Source organism: Rattus norvegicus, chromosome 19, assembly GCF_036323735.1.
Source record: "Rattus norvegicus strain BN/NHsdMcwi chromosome 19, GRCr8, whole genome shotgun sequence".
Taxonomy (NCBI): domain Eukaryota; kingdom Metazoa; phylum Chordata; class Mammalia; order Rodentia; family Muridae; genus Rattus; species Rattus norvegicus.
In genome coordinates, this window is record NC_086037.1 from 69,127,464 (window position 1) to 69,153,554 (window position 26,091).

Here is a 26,091-nt window from a genome sequence, read left to right on the forward strand (position 1 = left end):
CTACCACTGAGCTAAATCCCCAGCCCCCCAACCAAACACTCTTAATGCAAGCATTCAGAAGGCAGATGCAGATGCGAGTTTCAGGCCAGCACCATCTCAACTCTGCTCCTTGCAAAAACAAAACAAACAAAAACAAAACAAAAAACCCAAATTCCACAGGATCATACCAAACCCCGGGCAGCTTTCTTGCTGACTCTGTCTCCTCCAATAGAAAAAGCTGCCAGCAGGGACGAAGGGATGGATCTCTGGTGTTGCCCAGGGTACAGGCAGTATTGATGCAGACCCTGCCTGCTCTCCTCACAGTGTGAATTCTGAGATGGCTGGGTCTACACCCCAGGCAAGTGTGAGGAGTTCTGGTCTCAGAGGGCGGTGACCTTCGGGCGGTGACCTTCGGGCGGTGACCTTCGGGCGGTGACCTTCGGGCGGTGTTGGTGGCTGATCTGCAGCATTGATCCTAGGGCTCCTTTTCAGACCTGGCCCCCTGGCTCTGGACAGCCTGGTGTCTGAATGGATGTGACCTTGCCCTTTGTCACTAGCTGGAAGCCCTGCCACCTCGCTTGGGCATTCTGCCCTTGGAATGGGGCAGGGGAGCCCCGTGGAGGGCCAGGTGCTGAGGCCTTAGGCAGATGAGGGGCCCTGCGCCAGGACCAGCAGTCTCCCTGGTAGAATTCCAGTCCACCCAGTCCCGGAGGATCTGAGATGAGAACCGGATTTAAGATGCGAACCGTTACTCGATGCTGTCTGTCTGTGGAGTGTGAGAATGGCAGCCACTCCTGCCGCCTGGAATGAACCCCAGCGCTCGTGCGGATATAATATGGTGAGGCCCAGAGAGTGGGGACTTATTGAGCTGGGCATGGCAGGGGTTCATGGGGGTTTTCACCAGCCTGGTGCTGCCTAGATGCTTTTGGTTTAAGACAGCATCCCAGTTAACCGTGTGAGCCTTCCCATTCCAGCACCTACCACCTTAGCGGAGAGAGTCTTTTCTCTTTTAAGAAGGTTCTAATTACTGAGCTGAAATATTAACAGGCGTTTATCCGCGGTGATTAGGACTAAAGTGGCCTGGCTGTGCAGCTTAGTCATCACTTAAGTGGCCGGGAGTGTGTTACTGCACAGCTTCTGAGGGGACCCCAGGGCAGGGTAGCTAGAGGAGTGCTGGCAGCCTCCTTTCTCCTCCTCCGTCTCCTGCTCCTCCCCTTCCCTCTTCCTTCTTCCTCTCCTTTTCTCCCTTCCACTCATCACCCGCTCTTCCTCCCCTGCCCCTTTCTCCTCTCTCCTGTTCTCTCCCTCCCCTTCTCCACACACCCCACCTTTCCCATGTACCCCTCTCGCCTTTCTTTCCTCCTACCCCTTTGTTCTCTTCTGGCCCATCTCTCTTCCACTTCTAGACCGCTTTCCCCTCCTCTTCCTCTTCTGTCCCCTTCCCCTCTTTCACCTTCACTGATGACTGACCTCTGCTTGGAGGCCTCTGTGTAGTGAGTCACTCTTGAGTGGTCCCAGTGGCTGAACCTAGAAGCCACATTTCTCTCTGTGTTCAATCCACATTGCTCCCCCTGCCCAGCTTCCTTCAAGAAAGGCTGCCTCAGACAGCTGAGAAGTATAACCCACAGTGAGTAGTCCCTTCCTGCATCTGGTGGTTGTTAAGACACAAACCAAAGGCCCCTCCCACTGTAACAATTGCTGTGAGGATTTAAAAACCTCACAGAGTGTTCTAGAGTTCATGGAGAAGGCATGGAGAAATTCATGGAGAGTGGCAGAGAGGGAAAGAGCTCGTTGGCCATTGCATAATTTTAGCCCAGGGTCATAAATGACTTCAGTAATAATATATGCCAAATGGTTCTTATTGTTTGTTGGGCTGGAAGTCAAATGGCCGTTGTGTGTCTGAATCAAGTGCTATGCCACTGAGCCACACAAAATAAATAAAATAAACATACACAAAGTAAATAGACTAAAGTGTAACATGAAGAAAGATTTTTGTATGGATGGTAGGCCTGATGTTAGGCTCCATTTTGCAGAAGAATAATACAGCATCTTGTATTTGTCTATTCAGCTAACAGAGGACACTAACTAGGGTTGTTTCTTTGTGGCTGTTATCAGTAACACTGTTTCACATTTGGGTGAAACACTGTGTGTCCTTACTATAGTAGAGAATTTTAAAGTATCTGTTTTAGAAAATTAAGGTAGCATGCACCAATGTGCATTGTATTAGTCACAGGAGACTGGGTAGTGATGTTGGGCAAAGTATATTGTAAATCTTTAACTTGCCTTCTGCAAAATATAACTGTTTTGTATGTAACTATGTATCTGGACTTCAGGGATCCAGATGAGTTACTATGTGTGAGTATGCTGTATAAAAAGGGTGTATACGTGTTTATAGGGGACTTAAACATGTCTCTAGAAACAAGGCTAGGTGACCCTAACTGGTCAATTGACTAATTATAAATATTAACACTAGATAATACATCCTGATTTGTGTGTGTTTTCTGTAAATATCTATAGTAGAAGTTTTGTCATGACTTAATTCTTCAAGAAACCAGACACTTTTTATTCTGTTTAGCTCAGGCTTAAACTGTCTGGCACTGTTTGTTGCGTGAAGCCATTTCTAAATTCTGTAGCTTCTCCAGGAGTAGTGGTGCCTACTTAGAACTGGTTTTCTTTGTCTCCTGTCTTTTTCCTTTTATGTAATTCTGTCCTTAACAGCATGACATTTATGGGGAGGGGAAGCATCCTTCTTAGACCTCCTACACACAGGCTGTATAGCTTGTAGGTTTGCTGTGTCCATTCCCAGGATGTGTTTGTTGAACATTTACTCCATATATATGCATGGCTTACCATGATGTGAGGTGAGCCACTGGGACATTCACTCCAAGACCGATCTGAGGTGGGTGAGAGTTTCTAGATGATATAGACTGTGCACAGAGTCATCCTAGGGCAGCTGGTCTGTCTGCTCTAGATTCATAGTCTGAGGTTGGAACTCTCGAGCAAGCTCATTTAGTCATGGGCTTCCAATTTTTATTGTATTGTATTTTACTTTTACAGTCCTAGCCTTTGGCTGCCCCTAGCCTTCTGCATTGTGGCCAGGTATCTTTGGGAATCTGGCCTGTGCAGGGTTGCGTGGTCTCTCTGCTCCTCTAATTGCAGAAACTGTCAACATATCATGTCCTTCCTCTGGGCCTGATGCCTGCAGGAAGGACACTGTCCCTCCTGCAGTGTTCTTGAGACACTTGCCTTCTAAAGAGCTAGCTGCTTTCCCTGGGCCTGGTGTCTCAGGCACTGCACAGGTGACAAGCTAACTCATTCGTATTCCCTTCCTCAGAGGCCTAGGCTCCTCTGGGCAAGAGCCCCAGCTTCCCTGTGGATGAATTCCCAGATCCTTGCAGTTTGAGTTACAAAACTAGGTTGTTCAGCAAATGATTAAAAAGTGAAGAGTTTGGTCCTGGCAGCAGCTTTAATTTGCTATAACTCTAGGCAGCTTGCCCAAACACCGTGTTGCCTAGATTTTTGAGTGCATTTAATGTTTCTTGAATGGGTCCAAAGGATGTGGGTGGAACTTACGCAGGTTTGAAGCAACTGTAAGCCTGGTACTACATACTTGCATGTAGATACCTATAGGGAGTGCAGGGGTGTGTGTGTGTGTGTGTGTGTGTGTGTGTGTGTGTATGTGTGTGTGTATGTATATGTGTATATGTATGTATGTGTATGTATGTGTGTATGTATGTATGCATATATGTGTATGTGTGTATGTATGCATGTATGTGTGTATGCATATATGTGTATGTGTGTATGTATGTATGTATGTATGTTATATACGTGTGTATGTATATATGTATGTATGTGTATGTGTGTATTGTATATGTGTATTTATGTATGTATATGTGTATATGTGTGTATGTAAGTATGTGTGTGTATGTAAGTGTGTGTATGTATATATGTATATGTGTGTATGTATGTATGTATGTGTGTATGTATGTGTATATGTGTATGTATGTATGTGTGTGTGCATATATGTGTATGTGTGTATGTATGTGTATATATGTGTGTATGTATATATGTATGTATGTGTATGTGTGTGTATTGTATATGTGTATTTATGTATGTATATGTGTATATGTGTGTATGTAAGTATGTACGTGTGTAAGTGTGTGTATGTATATATGTGTATGTATACATGTATATGTGTATATATGTGTGTATGTATGTGTGTATGTGTATGTGTATATATGTGTATGTATGTGTGTATGTGTGTGTGTGCATGCATGTGTGTATTTCACACCTAAATGTTTGCTATCTTAGCAATGCTTACCACAATTCTTGCCTGCCCTTGACCCATTCCTTTTTTGGGGAGAATTGAGGTCCCTGGCCTGTATCTAGCTCTAGATACCATGATTCTGACCCTCATAGTTGCCTGTGTCCACAGAGAGCTCCTCACCCTTGCATATACGTGGTCTAGTGCATGTCAGTGTGAGTGCAGTTCCCAAGCCTACCAGTGTCCTGATGTGGAAGGATCCTAGTGCTGTACCAGTCCTGTCAGGCCCTGGCCTGCTGAGCTCTGGATCAGAGGGCAACATCGAGAGATCGTCCTTGGCGCAGGCTTTGCAGTGTGTGCCAGAGTCGCTGCTGCTTTGTTGCATGTGGTCAGTCACGGTCAGTCAGTCACGGTTTTCCTGAAAATGTTCATCTTTCCTTTGGAGATCTGCTGTAGGCCCCGTTCTCAGAAGTCTGTTGGAGCAGTTGAGCCTGGGAGGATGGGCTGATGTGTGGTGGGAATTGTCCTTGGAGAGACTTAAGGGCTGCTTTTCTTATCTTCTTTCCTGTTCCTTTGCCTGAAGAAGTACACTGCCTTTCAGATTAGCCACCATGTTTCCTCGGGACTGCCCCTGCTAGCGCCTGCATGGCCCCTCCAGTGTGTACGAAGGGCTGAAGGCAGGTTGTATGTTGGAGCAGCTCACAAAACTCCAGACTTTATTGTTCTTTTAGAAGAGACATCTTTTCCCTCCCGAAAACCAAGCTGCCTTGTCCTTTAAAATCAGAACAGAGACCAGTTGGAGCTTTGCAGCGGCAGGCCAGACTCTCTGGGTATGGCTTCTTCAGTGCCCGCCGTTGCCTCCCGCTGGTACCTGGCTTGTTGGCTGCCCGCAAGTCTAGTAGGCCTTATTTCTGGAGTGTGGGCATAGGACAAGTCACAGGGTGCTCCTGCCAGAGGCGTTTCAGAGCTTCAGAGAGATACAGTGACTTGGGTCTGAAGTTGAGAGTCTGAAGTGGACACTCACCTTCAGTTTTAAGTTCTGGGAACTTTTTCTGGGAGGGTGTGGCAGAGGTGGTGTTAACTCTTTGGGGAGTTTACACCCCAGGAGTCTAGCCCGGATTCCTTAGAATATCACTGTTTGGAACATACAGCTAGTAATAATTCCTAGATCTGACAAGATGCAGGCATGGCCGTGCCTGGTCAGGACCCCTCCCCTGTTCCAGTCAGAACAGCAGACACCGAGAGCAACAGTTCAAGACCTCGATGGCTTATCATAGAGCGGGAAGACCACGCGACTCCAGTTTGTTCATAGCCACTGGCAGAGATGAAGAATCTGTGGTCAAGGGGTGGTGGAGGTTAAAACTATCTACTGCCTTGACAGTGTAGGTGTGAGAACTCTCCTTTGAGGGGCAGTGGGAGGGTGGGCCAGAGGAGCAAGCAGGGACAAGGTGGAAGTGATAGTGTGGCAGCATGTGCCATGCGAAGGCCTTCCCAGGACTTCACAAAAGGTGTCTCACGATCAAATTAGGTTTGTTCTTGGAGACCTTGCAGGCACCTTGCCTCTGTCCCACCTTGTGCAGAAAGCAGCTGCTGGGAGGGCTGCTGGCAAAGGCAGCTATGGCCTTTCTTGTTTGGTGATTGCTCCCCAATGCCACTGAGTCCAGAACTTGTAGGTTTTCATGATGTTCATGAGCCCTCAGTCCGCACACTGGAGACCTTTGTGTGCATCCTCCTCGGCTGTTTCAGACCTGGCCTCCCTGGCTCCCTTGCAACTGTTGCAGACAGTAATTCATTTCCTGGGAGAATCAGCTGGAGTGAAGAACTGAAGTGCCTTCCTGCTGAACAGCTTGCTTGCTCTCTCCCCAGGAGAGCATGACCTCCAACAGGCCTCCATCTTTAGAAACACTTGGTAGCGTATAGTAACCGTACATACTGGCCGGTATTTAGGTTCCTGTGCTCACCTCAGGCATGAGGAAGAAAACCCAGTCTTCTGGTTGGCTCTGGGCAGATACGGATATCTGCCGTCATCGGCTTCTATGACAGGTTTTCTTTTCCAGGAAGCAGACTCTGGCAGCTTATGGTTGTGATTCTAGCTAGCCAGGAGGCTGAGGTGGGAGGATCACAAGTTCAAGGCTTATCTTGGCTACAGAGCAAGTTCCAGACACCTGGATGACGTAGCAAGGCCCTGTCTCAAAGCAGAGTGAAAATAGAAGGACAGACGGACTGGAGGTGACTCAGTGCCGAATGCTTGCTTAACTTTCTTGAAGTGCTGGATTCAGTCCATAGCACCATGAGACAAGTTCCCCAGGACCGAAATGAAACAAAGCCAGAGATGGAGGGATTTTCAGACAGTCGAGGTTGGTTGTAGAGAGGGAAGGGCTGAGGAGAGAGGAGGTGAAAGAAACCCAGGCAGGCTTAGTATGTGGCTCCAGGAACACACATGGTCAGTAGCTTTAAAGCAGAAACACCCCAACCCCGGCCCCCAGAGCATAGTCATTTGGCTCTGATCTGATTTGGACCTTGATTCTGGGATGACCCTGCTGGTTCAGACCCCCTGTGAGGTCTTGGCATGCCGTTCCCCTCTCCTCCAGCTCTCTACTCTCAGCTGCTGCCTCCTGGCTGCAGTGTCTCCAAAGAAGCCATAGCTTCTCCCTCACTCAGAATTAGGGTTTTCCACAAGGAAGACAGGAAAGTAAGGCCCAATTACGCCATGCTTGGCAGTGCTAATCCTGTGCCTGTCCTTTGGCTGCAGATGAAGACCCCAGATTTACCTGGGCCACAAGGCTGAGAGGTCAGCTGGGGTTCCTCTCCCTCCTCTCTAAACCTCAATGGAACTACTGTCTAGAACAGAGGCCTTCGACTTTCCTAATGCTGCAGTTAATATGGTTTTTCGTGTTGTGGTTATTCTTGATGCTTCACAACCGAAACTTTGATGTTAGGAATTGTAAGGTAAATATTTTTGGAGATAGAGGTTTGCCTCAGAGGTCATGACTCAGGCTGAGAACTGCTGGTCTAGAAAGTAAAAGTACTATCTTCTGAAGGCTGGCGGGGAGGAGGCTGGAGGAGGCTAGAGGATGGCTTCTCTGTCATTAGGGAAAAGGTTGTGAGAACCAACTGTCAGCCTCAGACTCGTGGCTGTTAGTCCATCCCAGAGGTCTTGCTTCTTACTCCTGGGACTCCCCTTACCTGCTCTGTGTGCCTCAGGATAGTGACATCTTGAGACACCTCCCTCCCTCTTCAGGGACAGAGTGTGATGTGCAGAGTGAGTCAGGAGAGGGAGGCAGGTAGGACTGGACTTGCAGCCACCTGCTCCACCATTGGCTTTTCTCAGTAGGTTTCTGAAACTCCAGAATGTAGGCTCAAGTGCATGGAGGCCCACCCCCATTTCCTGCAGACCACGGGCTTTCTCCTCATCTGGTCCCCAGAAGTGTCGTATGCAGTCTTTGGCCTGCAAACCCTGCCCTCTTTAGGACTACTCTCGATGGCACTCAGCTAGAGACGTACTACCCAGGGTCCCTCTAGTTCCTCTGCTTCAAGGGCAGGTTTGCAAGTGCACACTTGGAAAATGAGTCACAGAGGTACATGCCACGGGGTAAAGACCTGGTGGGGCTAGGGCTGCACCATCTGTTGACTTCTGCTCCGAGCTCCTTCCTGAGGCGGAGGTGGGAGGTGGGGAGGATAGCCCCAGTGCTTTGGCTCTTAGCATTTACCTGTTTAGTTGACCTGACTTTTCACATATGGCAGTCTGACACATTAGGCAGGGGCGGGGTGGGGTAGGCAATGGGAGACCTGCAGGATCCAGTGACCTCCACGGTCCCTTCTGGAAGAGGCCCAGGGTACTGTGTTGTCCCAGTAACTTCCAGTGAGAGGCTCCCCGGGCTCATCCATAGCAGCCCAGCAAGTCTCTGTGGGATCAGGTCTGAAGTCAGCCATGTCCTGGGGATAAATTAGGGGAGTCTATCAGAGCATTGCCCACCTCTCATTGAGCCCATGTTGCCTTTGACACTCCCCAGGCAAGAACAGAGCTTGAGTTCTGGGCTGCCCTGGGGCTCCTGCTGTGTCTTTCACAAATTCTCAGGAGTACTCCCCACCCCACATTTTGGCACCTCAGAAATGGGAAATTGGAAGTCGTGATGTCTCTCTTGGTGGCTGCCTGCCCTACAGCCATTGCACTGAAGGCACAGTGAACCCAGGGGTTCCTCTCCTTTCCACTCCTGTCAGCAGCCTAAGAGGAAGAGCAGTGACCTTCTAGTGAACAGTGCCCTGCTGGTGTCTCAAGGATCCTCACAATTCAGATACTCATCTCTCAGCTCCCGAAGGGCCAGCATCTCGCAGACTAATTTGTCAGCGCTCTGTACACACTGGACGGTGACTCCAGAGAGGAGTCAACCGACGTCCGTACCCCTATGCCCCTAATTCCCAGGCCTCTGAAGCATAGTGAATTCAGTAATCACCTCTTTAGCCTGCTCCTGGGGCCCGCGTCTCGAAAGCTTGCGCAGTGGCCGCTGGTTACCTCTGCACATGGTTGGTTGCTCACTCTGTGAAGCGTCATTTCCGGGGTTTGCCTGTGGTTTCCCAGATGTCGGCTTACGATTTCTTCTCAGGCCATGTGTCTCTGGAGACCACGTCAAGTCCCTTATAAGGTGGGCAGGCCTGTGGAAGCAACCTGTCACGGTGGGAGGGTTTCACTGAGAAAAGGGGCTGGGTGGAAACGCTTGGCAGCTTAAGCTGTGTGTCTCTGTGCACCTGAGGCTCTGGGTCCTGCAGTGTTGCTGGAACAGACAGTGGCTTGGCGTGTCGCCTGGAGATCCAGCTGCCCGGGGTGCTGAGTTTGGAGCTTTCTGTTGTGTTTAGCTCCAGTCCCCTGTGAAGCAGCAGGTACCATTCATTTCACATGTGCAAGGTGCAAGAACCAGACACCAGTGATGGGTAATGCCGGGGCGTCTTCTGCGTGGCGGACAGGAGCAGAAGCTCCATTGCCACTGGCGGTGCCTGTCTCATTGCTCGGGGCCCGGGGAATCAGAAAGCTACTCTTCCGTGGCTCTGCAGACCCTCAGGAGGCAGGCTGCAGGGCAGTGTGGCTGCGTCTCAGTGAGGAGTGAGACTCCCATGTTCCCCTCAGTGGGACTGGGTGTCCAGTCTGGATGGTTCTAGTAGATCCATCCTGCGTATCCTCTCATTTAACTCTGGTAGCAAATACTAACTGGGCAATGCTGTTAGTTAGCCCATAGCTCCCATGGTCAGGTAGCATTGGAGGGTTCTGCTGAGGACCTGGGCCTAGAGGAGAAAGCTGCTCCGGGTGCAGGGCAAGGCTGGGTTCTTTGGACCCTCTCCGCCGGAGGCTGCGTCCCTTCAGAATGATGGTGCTGAGATACCAAGTCTTAGGTCTACAGGGAGGTGCCTTGCTTGGTTGGCAGCCAGGGGAGACTCTGGTGTCTGGAGGGCAAAGATATGTCACTGACAGGTGTGTGCCATTCATTAGAGAAAGGAGAATCACAGCACTGGACTCCCACACTGCCATGGTGGAGCGGGGTTTCCATCCTGCTTCCTGCGGAGAGCTTCTGGAGGGAGCTTCTGGAGGAGGTTGTTTTTGTGTGCTTTGTTTTGTTTCTTTGTTTCTTATTAACTAAGCCACAGTTATCATAGCTAGTGTTTTTAGACTTGAGGCAGTGCAAGGTTGGAGAAGACAGAAGCAGGATGTGGCAGCCCCTTGGGGGTGGGGGTGGGGCGCACAAGGCTACGTTTTAGGGATGGTTATGGCAGGAGCTGCTGGTCCTGGGCTTAGCTTGGATTTCTGAGTTGTCCCCTGGGTCCTCGTACTTGTGCAGGTGCAAAGGTGAATGTTACTCTGTGAGGAGGGCTTAGATAATGCATTGTTCAGACAGACCCTATGGCAGAGCTCCTGGCTTGCCCGAGAATGGAATACTGCACCAAGATCCGTAGGGAAGGCTGTGCCAGGCTATGCCACAAGACATCAGCTGAACTCTGTGAGGTCAGCTACCCCATGAGGTAGCAGGAGTGATCCTGAAAGAGCAGTGCCAGTCAGATACTTGAAAGAACTCCAGAAGAAGACAGCCTAGGGCGTGTGTCCTTTGTTTGTGTGTGTTGATTTGTGCATATGCTCCCCGCCTGCTCTTTTCTGTCTATTTTAGGGTTAGCACAATCTCTCACTGGCCTGGAACTCACCAAGTAGGCCAGACTGGCTGGCCATCAGAGGAGACGGCCCAAGGTTAAGCCCTGGGAACCTGCCTAGTACAAGTCAAGGACTCATGACTTGTTATGTGCCTATGAGTGTGTGTATGTGCATATATGTATGGGTGCCCAAAGGTCTCACCAGAGGGCATTGGATTCCCTGGAGTTGAAGTTACAGATGATTCTGAGCCACACAACATGGGTGCTGGGAACTGAACCCCAGTTCTCTGTAAGAGCAGCACGTGTCCTCAGCCCTTGAGTCATCCCTGCAGCCCCCAATCTGACTCTTCCACACAGGGATTGAACCCAAGCCCTCCCACTCTTCAGCAGGCTCTTTACTAAACTCTTTCCTCTCTTCTTCATTTGTGAAGGCGACATCGTTATGTGCCTGTCATGTGTGAGTTCTGCATATGATGAGCGAGACCAATAATGCTATCTATATAAGAAGAAGAAGAATGTGCACAAGGAGAACACAGGATGGGAGAGCGTGCAGTGGCTGAGGGCTCGCCTCTGTCGGTTGTCCCTCTGCTGCTGAACAGCTTTCTCACACACAGTCTCACACACAGTCACACACAGTCGCACACCCACCTACCCACTTCCCCCCTGTCTCTTTCCTCAGTGGATGGCTTTGGAGGTTAGCATCTGGATTAGCAGACCCTCCTGAGGCTGTAACACTGGGAACGAAGCCTGAGTGGTACACAGCGTCCCTGCCTTCTCTGGTGCTTTGCCTGCTCTCCTGCTTTCTCACTGAGTGGTGAGAAGCCCCCTTGTGCCCTCCTACAGCGCCTCACAGATTTCTTGCTTCAGATTCCTGTAGCATAGGGTCCCAACTGGATATTGGGACAGATGGCCCTGCAACTAGAGAGGCCAGTGTCTCATTGGATGTGGTCACTTCAGTCTTGTAGCCAGGACCCTCCCTTCTTCTCTGTGGCCGCTGTGCTGCTCAGGGCAGACTTCAAGTCTGACCTGCCTGGGCTCCCAGCTCTTGTTCTCCACTCTAAAGATGCTGGCAGTGCCCATCTGCACCCATCTGAAGAGCCCGTGGCTCACTGTACTGCTGAAGATGCTTTGGATTCCAGCTGTCATTGTGGTCGCTGTCATTCTTGGGTGCTGTTCTTCCTATATCCCAGGGAGCAGCAGAAAGCCTCCCATGCACCCCCAGGCCAAGACTGAGGGTGTCTTGACCTCACTGTTTATCCTACCCACCCAAGCACAGGGCTACTGGTGCTGCCCGCCAGTGTCTGTCAGCCAGCAGAACACACCGGGGAACCTCAGTGCCCCTAGACTGCCCCCCTCACAGGCAAAGGTGAGTCAGTCTGCAGACAGCAGCCCTCACGCTGGGGGTAGAAGGGTATGGAGGACAGGAAGTTGGTTGCAGAGAGACAGGGAGGTTTCTGATGCTTCTGAACTGCTCAGCAACGGCCACCCCCACCCCTGAGACCCAGCCCCAGTTTGCTGTGTTTGCTAGTCCAGGGGTTCTGAGATGCAGTCCTATACCTCAGTGCCTCTGCACTGTCCACAGAGAGCACTGTGCTTGACTCGTTTGATTTTGATGTTGCGTGTGTGTGCATGTGCGTGTGTGTGTGCGTGCATGTGTGTGTGCATGCATGTGTGTATGCAGGCATGTATGAGCAGGCAGAGGCCAGGAGAGGACACCGAGTGTCTTCCCCTATTGCTTTCCACCTTAGCTTTGGAGAGCGGGTCTGGCATTGAACCTGCAGCCTGCTGTGCGGGTTAGGCTGTCTGAAGGGTGAGCTCCCAGGGTCCCCCCGTTTGCACCCTTCAGGGCGCGTGCTGCAGTCTTGCCCAGTGTGGGTTCTTCCTATTTACACAGGTCCTCTGCTTCGGTAACAGGCCATCTCTCCAGCCAGATTTTGACATGTTAGGATAGGTATGTAGCCCAGGTTAGCCTTGGACTTCCGCAGCTGATGCTATCCTTGGACTTCGCTTCTCCACCTTCCCAGTGCTGGGATAACACTGTACACCATGACTGTCACCCAGCTTGAGGACCCTGTTTTTGAAGAAGTTAGAAAAGGTAGTGTTTTGCCATGTCATTGGCAGAAACGGCTTTTCTGATGCTGGAAGAGCAAGCAGGAAGCTTCCCAGACACACTGGCCTGTATGTTTGTGGACTTGTGGGATGGAAACAGCCTCCCAGAGGAGGGTAGTGATGTCAGGAAGAAGCAGGAGGTATGTTTGAAGAGAGCAGGGAGGAAAGGGGACATGGTTTGGGCAGTGATGTCTGTGTGTAGAGGGCAGAGGCCACAGGAGGGGCCACGAGAAAGGCCTCTGAGTACAGGCCACTGTCATGAAGCTGGCTGGCACTGCTATGGCCAGGGTGACTGGAGAGGAAGGCGGTGCCAGAGCCCACAGAGATGTGTGCATCTGGGGGCAGATGCTAATCCTCCAGGCTTGCTGGTGCTCGCTGCTCTGGGTGCAGGGCCTGTGGTCCCGTTTCCGTGTGTTCTTCCCGCATGTTACTGACAGCAGAGGGGCATGTTCCAGGCCTGCTGGGAGTGACAGTCATGTTCCATAGCTGCGGGTCAAGGAAGAGGAGGGTCTCTTCCTCACGCACCCCCTTCTCTCTCAGTTCCGCTTACAAATCACTGGGAAAATATTTTGGTGGTTTCAATTTTTGTGACTCCTGCCTCCCTTCCGGATCGTGTTTCCACCATGTGTTGGGGTGAAACACACCCCTGTCTCCAGAGTGTGCCCCGAAGACGAGAGCATTCAAGGCTGCCTTTGTCTAAATCTCAATGGTCATCACTAACGCCAAGGCCTGGGCAGCCCAGTGTCATCCCAGGGCAGGACACGGTCCTGTCGTGTTCATGCCTGGCCTCTGCAGTCTGTTCCACATGTGACACTAAGTGGGCTCACCGGCCTTGCCTGAGGGCCCAGTGGGGGTGAAAGCACGGCGCTGGGCACGCGCCGAGGCTGTGTGGTCAGTTGGTCGTGGGTATTCTTACTTAGTTACTGGGTTTTGAGTATTTATGTGTTTGGGCCTGGCATTCCCATTCAGCTGTACTTTTTCTGGTATTTTTATCCTCAACATATTTTTCTGGAGACTTCTGTGGTAAAGTAACCCTAGAGATGCGGTTGTAGTGACCATGAATTGAAAGTGATGAGAATACATTACTGAGTTAGTCATCTAGGAAGGACTGCAGAATCCCCACCAGGCCTTAGAGGACTCAGGCTCCTTCCTGTTAGTATAAACGTCCGTGTATACACCAGGCAAAATATAGTGAAGCAGGGGTAGCCATGCTTGGCTTGTGGGGATGCATACAGGTGCACATGTGTGTGCTGTACACATTCACAAATGTGTGCACACTAAACATGCACTTGCATTTAGTTCCATGTGGAAATGTAATGTGTATGTTTGTGTATGTGCATGAACATGTATGTTTGTTATTTTGTCTTTTTTTTTTTTTTCCGGAGCTGAGGACCGAACCCAGGGCCTTGCGCTTGCTAGGCAAGCGCTCTACCACTGAGATAAATTCCCAACCCTGTATGTTTGTGAGTAATCACCTATGGCACACATTGGTGCATTTATATGAACATGTATGAACACATGTAATTCATTCATTACTCCCATTTATGCTTGCACACATGTTCATGTATTTTATGTGTGTCCACAACACACCACAGTACACGTTGTATGCATTATGCATATATGACACACACCGTACATGCCTATTTGTGTAGGCTCATATCCATATGTGCAGGTGACATGTGTTTGCATGCATATACTAATACTCCAGGTGAACTCCCCAGAGACAGCCTGGCCAGTGTTTACTCCGAAGCCTGGGTAAGCTGACTTTCTCTTCCTGCAGAAATCACCAGGGACCCCTTAGTCCTAACTCCCCACCTCCACTCCATTAAGTCCCAGCGCCCGCACTTGAGTGGAAATATTTGCTGTTATGCTTCTCGGTTTGATTAGCTCGTTGGATTAAATTAATTGTCAGGCTGCCTGGAACTAAAGCCTCTCAAAATGAAAACTGTTTCACTCAGGAAATGTATGCAAGATGAAGACTGGGAAGACCTTCCTGTGGAGGAAAGACCGGGTCACCTGAAGCTGGGGTTCTGGACCTGGGGCTGGCTGCAGGATGTGCTTCCACTCCTGCTCCTGAAAGCTAGGGTGTACATGCCAGGAGGCTCCTTTCGCTCAGTTTCACATATGTCTCCCTTCTAGAGCCTCTTGGTTCCAAGTAAGAACCATCTAGGACAGGAGTAAGTGGAAGAGGGAGCGCTTGGGGGAGGAGGGCATCTCACTTCACTGAGAAGGAAGGAAGGCTGCCAGGGACTGGCACCCAGAGTCAGCCTGGGCCACCACAGTCTAGTGTCCTGGTTCTGTGCCCCAGATCAGAGGCTCCGCTCCTTTTTCTGTGAAGGTATTTTCTGCTCAGATCTTGTATCTGTCTGTCCCTGGTCCAGCTTCTCAGCCTGGACTGAGCCTCCCCGAGGGAGCCCAGGAGCCCAGTGTAATATTGGCCTCTGCTGCGGCCCTCTGCAAAGGGAGCAGATGTCGTGCAGATGCGGACAGTGATAACGGATGGGACGGGAGCCGTCAGGGACAAGTGTGCAGGTTCTGTCTTCAGAGTCTCGGATAGGAAAGCATTTTGCGCTTTGTGCTATATCTGTCCTTATCCTGAATGGCTAAGAGGGGTGGAGGGAGAGAAGGGAATGCAGGCAGCACAGGTGTTAGCGTGAAGGACGTCTGCTCTGAGAGGGCCCTTTCTGGGCTGACATTTGCTCTTTCTTACATTGAGTTAAAAGAGACCTTTGAGCTTCTTTGTGGGGTTGAGGGCAGTTAAGTAAGGAGAGTGATGGGGTCGTCTCTGTGTGGGGGCACGCTGTACTGTGGGAATCCCATCAAAGCTTGCCTCCTCCGGAAAGCTCATAAACCCCAGGATGACCCTGCTCTGCCCTTGGGCTGTGGGCTAGGATGAAAACTCACCTTGTGCTAACATCCAGAAGGCAAGCTGTCCTCACGGGCTCAGGAAGGTTTTGCCTGCATTCTGGATTCTGATCTAAATTCCGCTGCCCATTCACCTTGAGTGATGACCACACCCAGGAAGCCAGAGTGAGGGAGCTGAGGTCTGAGCTCCTTATTACTGAGGATCACGTGTGGTCATGTGTGAGCTGGTCACGTGTGAGCTGGTCACGTGTGAATTGGCATGTGTGAACTGGTCATGTGTGAGCTGGTCACGTGTGAACTGGTCATGTGTGAGCATACTTTCTAAGGAGCTTTTGGCATGATGAGGTGTCCACTCTACCTAGTTAGCCAGATTAGCCAAGGCATAGACTTGTTGGGCCAATCCCTGTGATGCCCAGAGCAGCCACCCAACTCTGTGCAGGCAGCAAGATGAGCTTTGTTCTTCCAGCCCAGCTCTCACTAGCCTCCCCGCCCCCCTCCCTCAGCTTCTCAATAACCTGTTCTCACTGCTCTTGCAGCACCATGCCTAGGCTATATCTGTGGCTACAAGGCACAGCTGCCATGCCTAGGTATGCGGGGAGAGACTGGCTAGCCTTCCTTGGGTCCAGAATGCCAGCAAGGTGAAGCTGCAAAGCAGCATGGGTGCAGTCCGTTCACAAGTTTGGCATAGCAGCCGTGTGATGTGTGGAACAAACAATGGGACCATCCTTCCCAAGAGGACTAGGAGCCAGAAAGGTCTCTGGCCTCCAATGGTGCCTGTAGACCCTTCCCGTGTCAGATGTTCATGGCTGAGTTCTTGTCTTCAGAGGCCTAGGGAGCAATGCACAGGCCCGTTATGGCTGGTGGGACAGAAGAAGTCACTGTCTCTGGGTGGGGCCCTTGGGAAGGGCCTAGCATATGATGTGCAGCCCAGAGCACGGATGTACACACAGACTCAAGCTGTCCCGTGCCTTTCTCGGCAGAGTAATGGCAGCATGTGCCAGGTGTCTGACTCACAGAGAGAGGCAGTGGACAGAGGCCTGGGTCCCCGGCATGTCTGACATGAGGCCATTAACCTTGTGCTAACTAAGCCTGGGTCTCTGCCTCATTCTAAGACAGGTTTCCTTTGGGTGCAAAGCTACAGTTATAGGTCCTGACCTGCTTCTCTGTAGCCCTGCCTATCAGGTTCTCAGGCCTGTTGTTGATAGACCACTGTCAGGATCAGTGCCTGGCTGGGGCAGTTTAGCCTGCCTGTCTCCTGCATTGCCTGGCAGCCTCTGAACTGCCTCCCCCAACCCCCCCCGCCCCCCCACGGAGGAATTCTCCAAATGTCAGTTTCTCAGTCAGGTTCAGGGCCGCATGGGTTCATCCCCAGGTTTTTACCTCCCTGACCTTGCTGCTCTTGTCTCTGAGTGATGTGAGGCAGGAGACTCCTCTTGAACAGGGAGCACTGTGCACCCTGAAGAGCACGCTGGACTGCTGAGTGGCCTGGGGTGCCTGCTGCTTCTCCTACCTGGCCCCCTGTCCCTTCTGCTTCTGTGCACTTGGCACAGCTACACCCTTCCGAGTGCTGCCACCAGGTGTGGCTGACACTGCTGCTGCTCTGCCCTTCCCTTGCAGGAGGGTCGGGGAGCATGAGGGGCAGTGTCCAGAGTCAGGGCTGGGTAGCTCGTACTGTGCTCCTGGCCTCACTCAAAGCAGGCGTGAGGAGTGGAAGGCAGTGGCAGTTACCTACACCTTGCCAGTCTGTGCCACAGGACTCTGCGGGAGGGGTGTGAACTTGTCTCCCCTGTCTCCCAGTGATGCATGGGTATCTGTCAGCAGGTCAGGTTTTGGTACCTGTGACTTTCACCTATGCCCAGCTTTCACACACTTCTTCCTGGAAAGGGCTGGCCTCTGATCCGCTTGGCGTTTCACATGGTGCCTCCACCCATCGGAACTCCGGGCTCTAAGTGGAATCCACGTGCCTCCCTCCTTGTGTCACTGTGTCTCGGTGCCAAGTGAACATCAAACCGCGTGGCTCACAGTCACGAGACAGGCTTGTAGCTGGTGTTCTTCCATGCTCCTCTCCTAGAGACTCGGAGCCCTGCTCCTCAGGGGATCCTTTCCTTGACCGTCTCCCTCTAGCTCTTCACAAGCCCCTTTCCAAACTTCTTTCCAGGGTTAGGACCCCATGGTTATCAGCCATACCGACCCAACTGGTATGGCTTCCACCCTTCAGTTATAGTAAGATTTCCAGTGATTTCCTCGGCTCTTTAAAAATTAATGTCTTTTTAATCTTACTTTATGCGTATGGGTATTTTGCCTACATGTATGTCTGTACTATATGTGTTCCTGGTGCCTGTGGTGGTAAGAAGAAGGTGTTGGAGGACCCCTAGAGTTACAGATGGTTGTGAACTGCTGTGTAGATGCTGGGAATGAACCGGGGCCCTCTCCTCAGCCTCTTCCTATTACTGTTGTATATGTGAGTACATTATGGTCAGGGCATAGCGTGTGTGTGTGTGTGTGTGTGTGTGTGTGTGTGTGTGTGTGTGTGTGAGAGAGAGAGAGAGAGAGAGAGAGAGAGAGAGAGAGAGAGAGAGAGATGGCATTGGGGTGGAGTCAATTCTCTCCATCTGCCTTTGTATGTGTTTTGGGGATGAACTCAGTTCATCAGACCTGCACAGCAAGGACCTTTGTTGGCTGAGCTGTTTAGGCTAAGGGGCTCACAAATGAGCATCTGTGTATGCCAGAACTTTTCCTGGAGAGATACAGCACCCACATTCACTCACCCCATATCTGGAACACATAACAGACCAACATACATCGCCGTCCAGCTTGGTGAACCAATGCGTTCTACTGGGGTTGCTTACAGGAATATGGTTAAGGGGTTGTTTACAGGGGCAGAAACCGTTCAGATACAGCTGCATCACCACAGCCCACCCCAGCATGGACGACAGCTCCCAAAGCTGAGAACCTGGAGCACACTGCATGACTGCAGGCAGCTCAGCAGGCGAGAGAGTGAGCCTTCCAGGGTCCTCCGCTGCTCTAAGTCTCCTCCGGGCAGGTCAGCTGGCTTCTGCTTCTGGCAGCTGGTACGGTCCAGCGTTGTCTTTGCAGCTCAGCTTTATTGCTTACTCTATGGGGGAGGGACCTGGTGAATCTGATCAGTCTCAGGTAGCTTCTGAAACTACTTTTAGCTGTTTACTCTTCTGTTTAAAGAGCTTCCCTGCTGGCTAGAATGTTTCAATCTAGGAGGAAACCGTTACACAGTTTCAGGCTAGTTAAAGACCTCGGCTTCCTCTCCAAAGCCTCTGGGAGCATCCCTGAGACTTAAACACCTGGTGTTGTTGCCCTGTGTTGTGTCTCCTGTGATCATTACCAGACCATGAGGAACAGGTGGTAGGCACATGGATTTACCTGTGTCGCCCTGGGCACCAGGCCAGCTGTTGCCTTTGCTTCTCTTCTTTGGCCCAGAGTTGTCCTCCACATGCCTGCTGTGTGCTTCCTGGGTCCATGAGTGCACATGGGGTTCAGGCAGATCCTTAGATCCCACTCAGAACTCTATTGGTATAAACACCTGGCTTAGAACAGATGCTAACAGAGCCAGATCTGGGCAGTAGTCCCATGCCATCCCATCTGCCCGCTTGTTGGGCCTCCCTCTCTCTCATGTTTGTGTTGACTGTTGCTTCAGTTCTGGGGCAGTTTCCATCTTGGTAAGGAGGTGCCGGCCAGTACTGGGTACTCAGCCAGGCAAAGGATGTGTCTGTCAGGACTTTGTTTTGCTGCTGGATATTAGTGCCCACCCTAGTCCTGACATGTTCCTTTTAGACTTCCCTGAAGGTGGGTGACTGGCTCTCCATGTGGCTGTCCCTCTTCCAGAGGAGAGTCACAGGGAGAGATTGAGAGCCATCCTTTGCACTGTCCAAGGTCCTGTGTGTGGAGTCTTTTCTGGCCTCTTGCTTGAGCCTCATGACAGCTCTAGGAGTTCAGTGTCGCCATGAGCCTCACTTGACAAGAACTCACAGTCATTGAGTGAAAACGGCTCCCATGGGCTCATAAGGAGCAGCACTATTAGGCATGGCCTTGTTGGAGGAAGTGTGTCACTGAGGGTGGACTTTGAGGCTTAAGGCAGGCCCATTGTTTCTCTCTCCTTGTTGCCTGTTGATTCAGATGTCAGACTCTCTGCTAACCTCTCCAGTGCCATGTCTATCTGCACGCCCTGTGATGATAATGGACTAAACCTCTGAAACTGTAAGCTGGGCCCTGTTAAATGCTTTCCTTTATAAGAGTTGTTGTGGTCATGGTGTCTCTTCACAGCTATAGAAACCTTCATTAAGACACCCATGGTGAGAGGAACTAGCAAAAGCAGAAAAGCGAAGCTGAATTCAGACCTGGGCCTGTGGCCCAGCATGCACCTGAGTCCCTGAGCAGGATGGTGGCCTCCTGAGCATTTGTGGAGCAAATAATGGTGTTCGCGGGAGTTGCAGAGTGCCTGTTCCTTTAACACAGCACCTCTAGCCACTGTGCATAGAGGGTGCTTCTCCCGGGCGCATTCCTTGAATCAGGGAACCCGATCTTCTGCTGTTGTTGGGAAAGCAGGCTACACAGCTTTCCCTCAAAGGTGTTTGTTCTTCACCGGATTGAGGGTTAGGGGCTAGGTACGAGCCTGAGGCTGATGGGTAGCAACTGCTCTCTGTACCTGTCCCCACCCCTTGGTGCTCTTTCCTTTCCTCTGCCTGATGTTTCTAGGTGTACTTCTTTAAAGTTATTTTCATTTTGAGATTATAATATAGTTACATTATTTCTCCCTTCCCTTTCATCCTTCCAAACCCTCCCATCCACCCCTCCTTGTTCTCTTTCAAATCCATGGTCTCTTTTGTTCATTGTTATTGTGTATAGCCATAAACACATATTAAATACAACCTGCTCGTCTGTATTTTGTTACCGATGTGTGTTTTCCAGGCTGACCATTTGGTATTGGATAACCAGCTGGTGTGCTTTTCCCTGGGAAGACTTTCTCCTGCTCCCAGCATTCCTCAGTTGTTCTTTGTGTGGGTTGAGGCCCTGTGCCCCACCCCATCCACGTCAGCTTGTCTCTTGTTTTTGTCCAGCTCACACACAGGCAGTTCTGTTGGAGAGACGATGGGTATAGTTTCTGACATTCCTAGGAGACGCAAGCTCACAGCAAACCCCCGGTTCCCCTGGCTCTTAGAGTCTTTCTGCCCTCTTCTCTGCAATGGTTCTTAGGCGGAAGTTACATTGTAGATGTATGTATCCACTGGGACTGGGCTCCGCTACTCTGCCTTTTGCTTGGTTGTGGTTTCCTCTAATAGTCTCTATTACACAGAGAAGTTTCCTTGGTAAAGGACAATGACTGCACTTAACTGTGGGTACAAGGGGTATATAGAACATGGAAAGAGGGGTTATGGTGGTTTGTACAACAGCAGGTTCTGAGAGCCACGGCCTCACTAGTTCTGGGTAGTTGTCTAGGTTTCTAGCACGAGGCATGATTTCTCTCTTGTTGAGCAGGTCTTACGGCCACTTAGAAAGCTATTGGTCACTACCAAGGTGATGCATGCCACCGCTGTATCCTTAGGGTTGGTGCGCCATGCTACTTGTGGCTCCGGTGTGTTGGAGCTGGGTAGGACTGTCGGTTGGCTTCCTTTAGAAGCTTTCATTGCGCCTTATGGTACCAGGAGGACTGGTCCTCATGAAGGGGTATTTTAGGTCAGTCCTAGCTCAGACAGAGGTCTCTGGGCCTTGTGTCTGTCTGAAGTGCAGGGTGTCTTCAGCAGTAGGGACTTACCTCCTCTAGGGTGCAGTAGCCATAGCCAGCTATCTATCTATCTATCTATCTATCTATCTATCCATCCATCCATCCATCCATCCATCCATCCATCCATCCATCCATCCATAGTGTGAGGAGTGAGAGACCTTCTCAGGTTTGCTGCTGCGGTTTTTCTTAGGTGATCTTTGGCTCTGGGGGCGGGAGGGGAGTTAGCATTTTCAGCCCAGATGGGACAACTTCATTTAAACTGTTTATAGAGATGGTTCCTCCTCCTGTATTTGTCTTCCTCCTCCCTAAGTAGAGCTGCTCCTTTCCCCCATTCCCCATCAGGTTGCCTGTACCCTGCTAGTCCCCTCTCTATTGCTCCCACCTCCACCTGGCAATGGGTCTCTCTACTTTCCCGGTTTCTGCAGTTACTCCGGAATATTTATGCACTCATATCAGAAAATTTGGAGCTAGGAGCTCTGCCGAGAGAGAACATGTAACCTTTGCCTTCATGAGTCTGAGCTGCCTCACTCAGTACAGTCATTCCTGGTAACATCCGTTTACCTGCAAGGTTGATGGTTTCATTTCCTTTCCTCTAGCCATATTTTTTCTTAACACAGTTTTCCTCCTGAGAGTAGGAGGCCTGGAGTCACGGTTGTACAGTCAGCATACCGGGGTATATGTGCATCGGCATGCGATGTGGTTTCCTCCAGAGCATTTTTAAAGGTCTCCGCTATTATTAACATGAATTTGTTATTCATATTTAGGATAACGCTGATGAATAAGCTATGAATCCATGATGTGTGCTTGTGTGCATGTGTGTGTGTGTGCGTGTGTGCATGTGTGTATGTGTGCATGTGTGTGTTCACGTGCATGTGTGTGCGTGTGTGCATGTGTGTGTATGCGTGCATATGTGTGTTCACATGCATGTGTGTGCATGCATGTATGTGCGTGCATGAGTGTGTGTTGTGGAGGGGGGTCTGCACACGTAAGGTGAATATTTATGTCTGCCATACTCCTGAGTGCTGGCATCTATACACATCTGGCACCTCGTCTCAATGTAGGCTGTTGTCCATAGTCATCTTGGTTGGCTGAGAGGCTCCCTGTCTCTCATCGGTAGCAGCTCAGTGGGCTTGCTCTGGGGAGGTGTGTCCAGGGACGACTTGTCAGCAGGTGGCTATAAAGTCAGAGTTCTGGGCAGTGTGTGCCTCTGCAGAAATGTGGCTCTCCAAAGACACTGTTGGGAGGATGGCTATGCCTCTGGTCTTGACCGATGCTGCCGTCCTGTTCTGACAGGTTGGAGTTCTACTTGTTTGGCTTAGCTTGTTTTCTTTCTCTGTGAATTTCTGACCAAATTGAAGTTACCAAGCTCGACCACCCCATGTCAGAGCCACAGGTAACCACCAGGACTTTCCAAAAATGAACGCGCCTCTGATGGCAACAGCCATGATTTTAGCCTCAGGGCCGTCTATCTCAGGAGCTTCTGCCATATGGCTAACAGTGCCATCACAGTGCGCTGCTGAGGACTCAGTGCACTGGGCACAGCTGATGCTTGGGTCTTCGTGGGAGTTCCAGGGTTTGAAGATTAATGACTCATGCCGTCCTGCCCGAGTGTGTGACTCACACAGTGAGGTTCAGACATCTGAGCCACGTAGACCGGTCGTACCTTTGATTTCTGGTCCTGCCTTTTTTTTTTTGTTCCCAGCACCTTCTCATTCTGCAGCTCCCGCTGAGACAAACCTTACCTTTGTTCAATAGACCTCTTTTCCTGGTTTTCTTCCCTTCACGGAAGGAAAAAACCCGCATTGTTTATAAAGCAGCAGGAGGTCTGTGTCCTTTCACTGTATCTCAGGTCATAGAAATGCCTCCCCACCTGCCCCCAGTCTGTATCCCAAGTTGATCTTGAATTTGCTATGCAGATGAGGATGACTTTGAACTTCTGATCCTGCTGCCTCTAACTTCCAAGTGCTGGAGTTACAAGCTATACCACCATCCTGTTTATACAGTGCTGGGATGGGACCCAGGGCTTTATACATGTAAGCAAGTCTTCTGTCACCTGCGCTGTATTCTAACCCCACGGGAGAGCCTTAACTGCTGTCTTTGGGTTTGTTAGCCTTGTGGTCACAGTTTTGTTAGACTCCTAGTTCTGAAAATGGCCCGCATACTTGACAGGCATGATAAGAAACCAAGTCACAAAGCCACACCATTGGGCATTCTGAAAATAAAAACACCGCGTCATTCAGGCTTCTTTGTCGTTCTGGTTCTGTGGTGAACTCAGGGCCCTCAGATGACCTTCTCTGCATGGTCCAGTCTCCAGTGATGACATAGAGCTGGCCTGAGAGAATTTGTGCTCACAGGCTGCCTCAGCTTTAAGCAGCGGAGGTGGGTGGGTGTGGCAGCGTATACCTCTAACCTCAGCATTCGAGAGGCGGGGGAAGGCTGAACTCTGAGTTCAAAGCCAACCTGGTCTCATGTTGACCTCAACCTGGGGAGTTCCGGACCAGCCAAACTTAAATATGAGACTCTGTCTAAAACCAGCCAGCCAACCAACAAAACAAAACCCATACAGACAGTGACTGTCACCAGTGCCACATACTGTCAAGCTCTGATTCAGATGAAGTCAAATGAAGTCCAAGGCTGGCCAGGTACTTCTTGGAGGTTTTTTTTCTCTATTATTTCTGTTTCTAACTTTGTCTTATACAAGGAGACAGGAAAGGGGACACCAGCACCCAAGAGCGTGTTTGGGGTTGTGGATAACGTCGCCAAAGGAGCTATGGTCCCAGCTGCGGTCATCCTAGACTTGTAACCAACCAGCACTTCCCCTTGTCGCCAGTGGTAAGCCTCGTACTGTGAAGAAGCTGAAAAAAAAAAAAAACGAAAGCAGGACTTCTTCCAAAACCCGCCCATGACATGAGTCATGTTCAGGAGCAGCCATGGTGGGACGTGACAGGCGCTGCCCCCAGCTGCTGGTGCGTGCCCTTCAGAGAGTCGAAGCAAGGCTACGCCTTCTCAGTGGTTCAGAAAGCACCCAGCTTCTTCAGATCCTTGGAGACGGGATGTGGTCAGAGCCCCCTGCGTCCTTTGGCCTGAACTCTTCAAATGGTGTCAGTCACAGAGGTGCCAGACTTGGATGGTCTGCACTCAGGTCTCAATGGGAGGGGTTCACTGTGTTACAGGACAGAGCACAGTCATTTGGGTCTGAGGAACTGGTCTTATTCTCAAGTACCCAGGTATTTTTTTGGTGGGGGGGGTGATGAGTTAAGTTTTGGTGACAGGTGGCTAGACACAGCCTGCTGCCCACACTGTGAGATCACTCTTCCGCCGTCTGCGTGAACTGTTCCCAGCCAGATTCCTGGCTGTTGCCCTCCTGGCTAAGGTCATCCACCTGTAGCCTGTAACAAGTTATGGCCTTAGCCAACATTCTCTGTCCTTAGCATCTGACCCAAACGGTCACATCTGCTGTCAGCCTGGCACTGCAGAGGAGGAAAGGGCGAGCCATTACTGGGTCAGAGTTCAGAGGGAGCCTGCAAGCTGCTGTCAGGAAGACAGGGCGAATGGAGGAGCAGAAGCAGCTGCAGGAGGCACTGCTTGAGTCCACCTCACAGTTTGCAAGTCACCCTCCTCTGAGCGTCTGCTGGTTTGGCTTGAGCCTGAGTGTGTAACACGTTTTAAATCGAAGACAGATGGAATAAAGAGGGGAGGGGCTTGCTGTGTTCCTCTTAGCCAAGGTCCTGTGCTCGGTCTTGTAGTGCAGTGTTGGTTACGCCGGTCGGGAGTGCCAGACGTGCCAATGGAGCCCAAGCCTAAGTCTGTCCAGGGCTTGGTCTTTGGAGGTTGTGGGTTTTGATGGGGGAGCAAAAGAGCCTTGTATTAAAGGGATCGGTAGCCAACTCAGCTGGAGAACACTGTTTGGGCGTGAAGAGTAGAACTTTGGGTCGGATGACACCCAGGTTAGAACCAGGTGCCCGGCTTCTGTCTAAATGGACAAACTGCCCTCCGCACTTACATTTGCCCCACCGTGTTGTATCTCCGAGGCTGGGGCCTACGTGGCTCACCTAGAAGGGCTTTCGTCTCTCTTTCCCGTTTGTTTCCCTACTTCCTTGTCTCAGGCACCAAGCTGGCAGGTGCTAGGCGGGATGGCGGCCTCTCTGGTGCTCAACCAGATGGATCGCAGGCTTACACACGCTTTGAAACTGCTGGCTCAGGTACAGGGTTGGTGTGTGAGGTGTTCAGCAAGAGGAGCAGGGAAGCAGCTTGGTGCCTGGAGCCCAGAGAGAGCCACTCCAGAGGGCAAAGGGTCACATGGATGGGGCTGTGTTTGCTGCTCGGATGGCTGAAGCCAGCTGAGGGCAGCTGGGAACACCGAGCTGTGGGGATGAGTAGGTGCGAAGTATACTCAGGGAAGGGGAAGATGTGTATAACTTGTGGGGAGGGGCTCTTCCTGCCACGGTAGGAGTGGCCTCTGAAAAGGCATAGTCTTGGCTCTCGTCTTGCAGGTCCACAGGGGCAGCTGTTCTCTCCGTAGCACAAGTCACTGTCTGGTACTCTGTAGGTCAGCCCTCTGCCCCTGAGAACTTTGGACGGGGAGAAAAGTATTTCGGGCTGACCTTGTTCCTAATACATAAGCCACGACTGCAGCCACAGCTTGATGCGGGCTCAGATCCTGGTGGTGGGAGTCCAGACGTAACCTCTCACTCTCCAGGGTAGATATAACCTTTTTGTACTGTAAGGGAATCTGGGAAGATTTGGTAAGCGGAGGTCTCCTGTTGGTGGCTGAGGCAGGGGTGCAGGCTCCCCTCACGTCCCACTGTGAGCTCTGCCCAGCTGAAGCTCCTGTGTGTCAATGTATTGGGGTATTGACCTCCCCACATGCCAGGCTCTCCCTGGGCTGTGGGAGGTTGTCTTAATAGTTTGATGTAAAATCCATGACAAAGGCCCTTCAGTTTTGAAGAATGGCGTGTATTTGAGCGCCTCTCGGCGGGCTGTGATG

General features: G+C 51.0%; 1 protein-coding gene across 2 annotated transcripts in view; it reads left to right on the forward strand.

The window, feature by feature from the left end:
• Positions 1-26,091, forward strand: part of Galnt2 (polypeptide N-acetylgalactosaminyltransferase 2) — a 111,581-nt gene that overhangs the window by 16,807 nt on the left and 68,683 nt on the right. Inside the window, exon 1 of one of the 2 annotated variants that reach the window (XM_039097658.2) lies at positions 647-817. The exons of the other annotated variant lie outside the window; for it this stretch is intronic. Coding sequence (XP_038953586.1) covers positions 761-817 — 57 coding nt within the window. The 5' untranslated portion in view covers positions 647-760. Of the gene's footprint in view, positions 1-646; positions 818-26,091 lie in introns of those variants that run through there. 2 annotated transcript variants of the gene reach the window in all.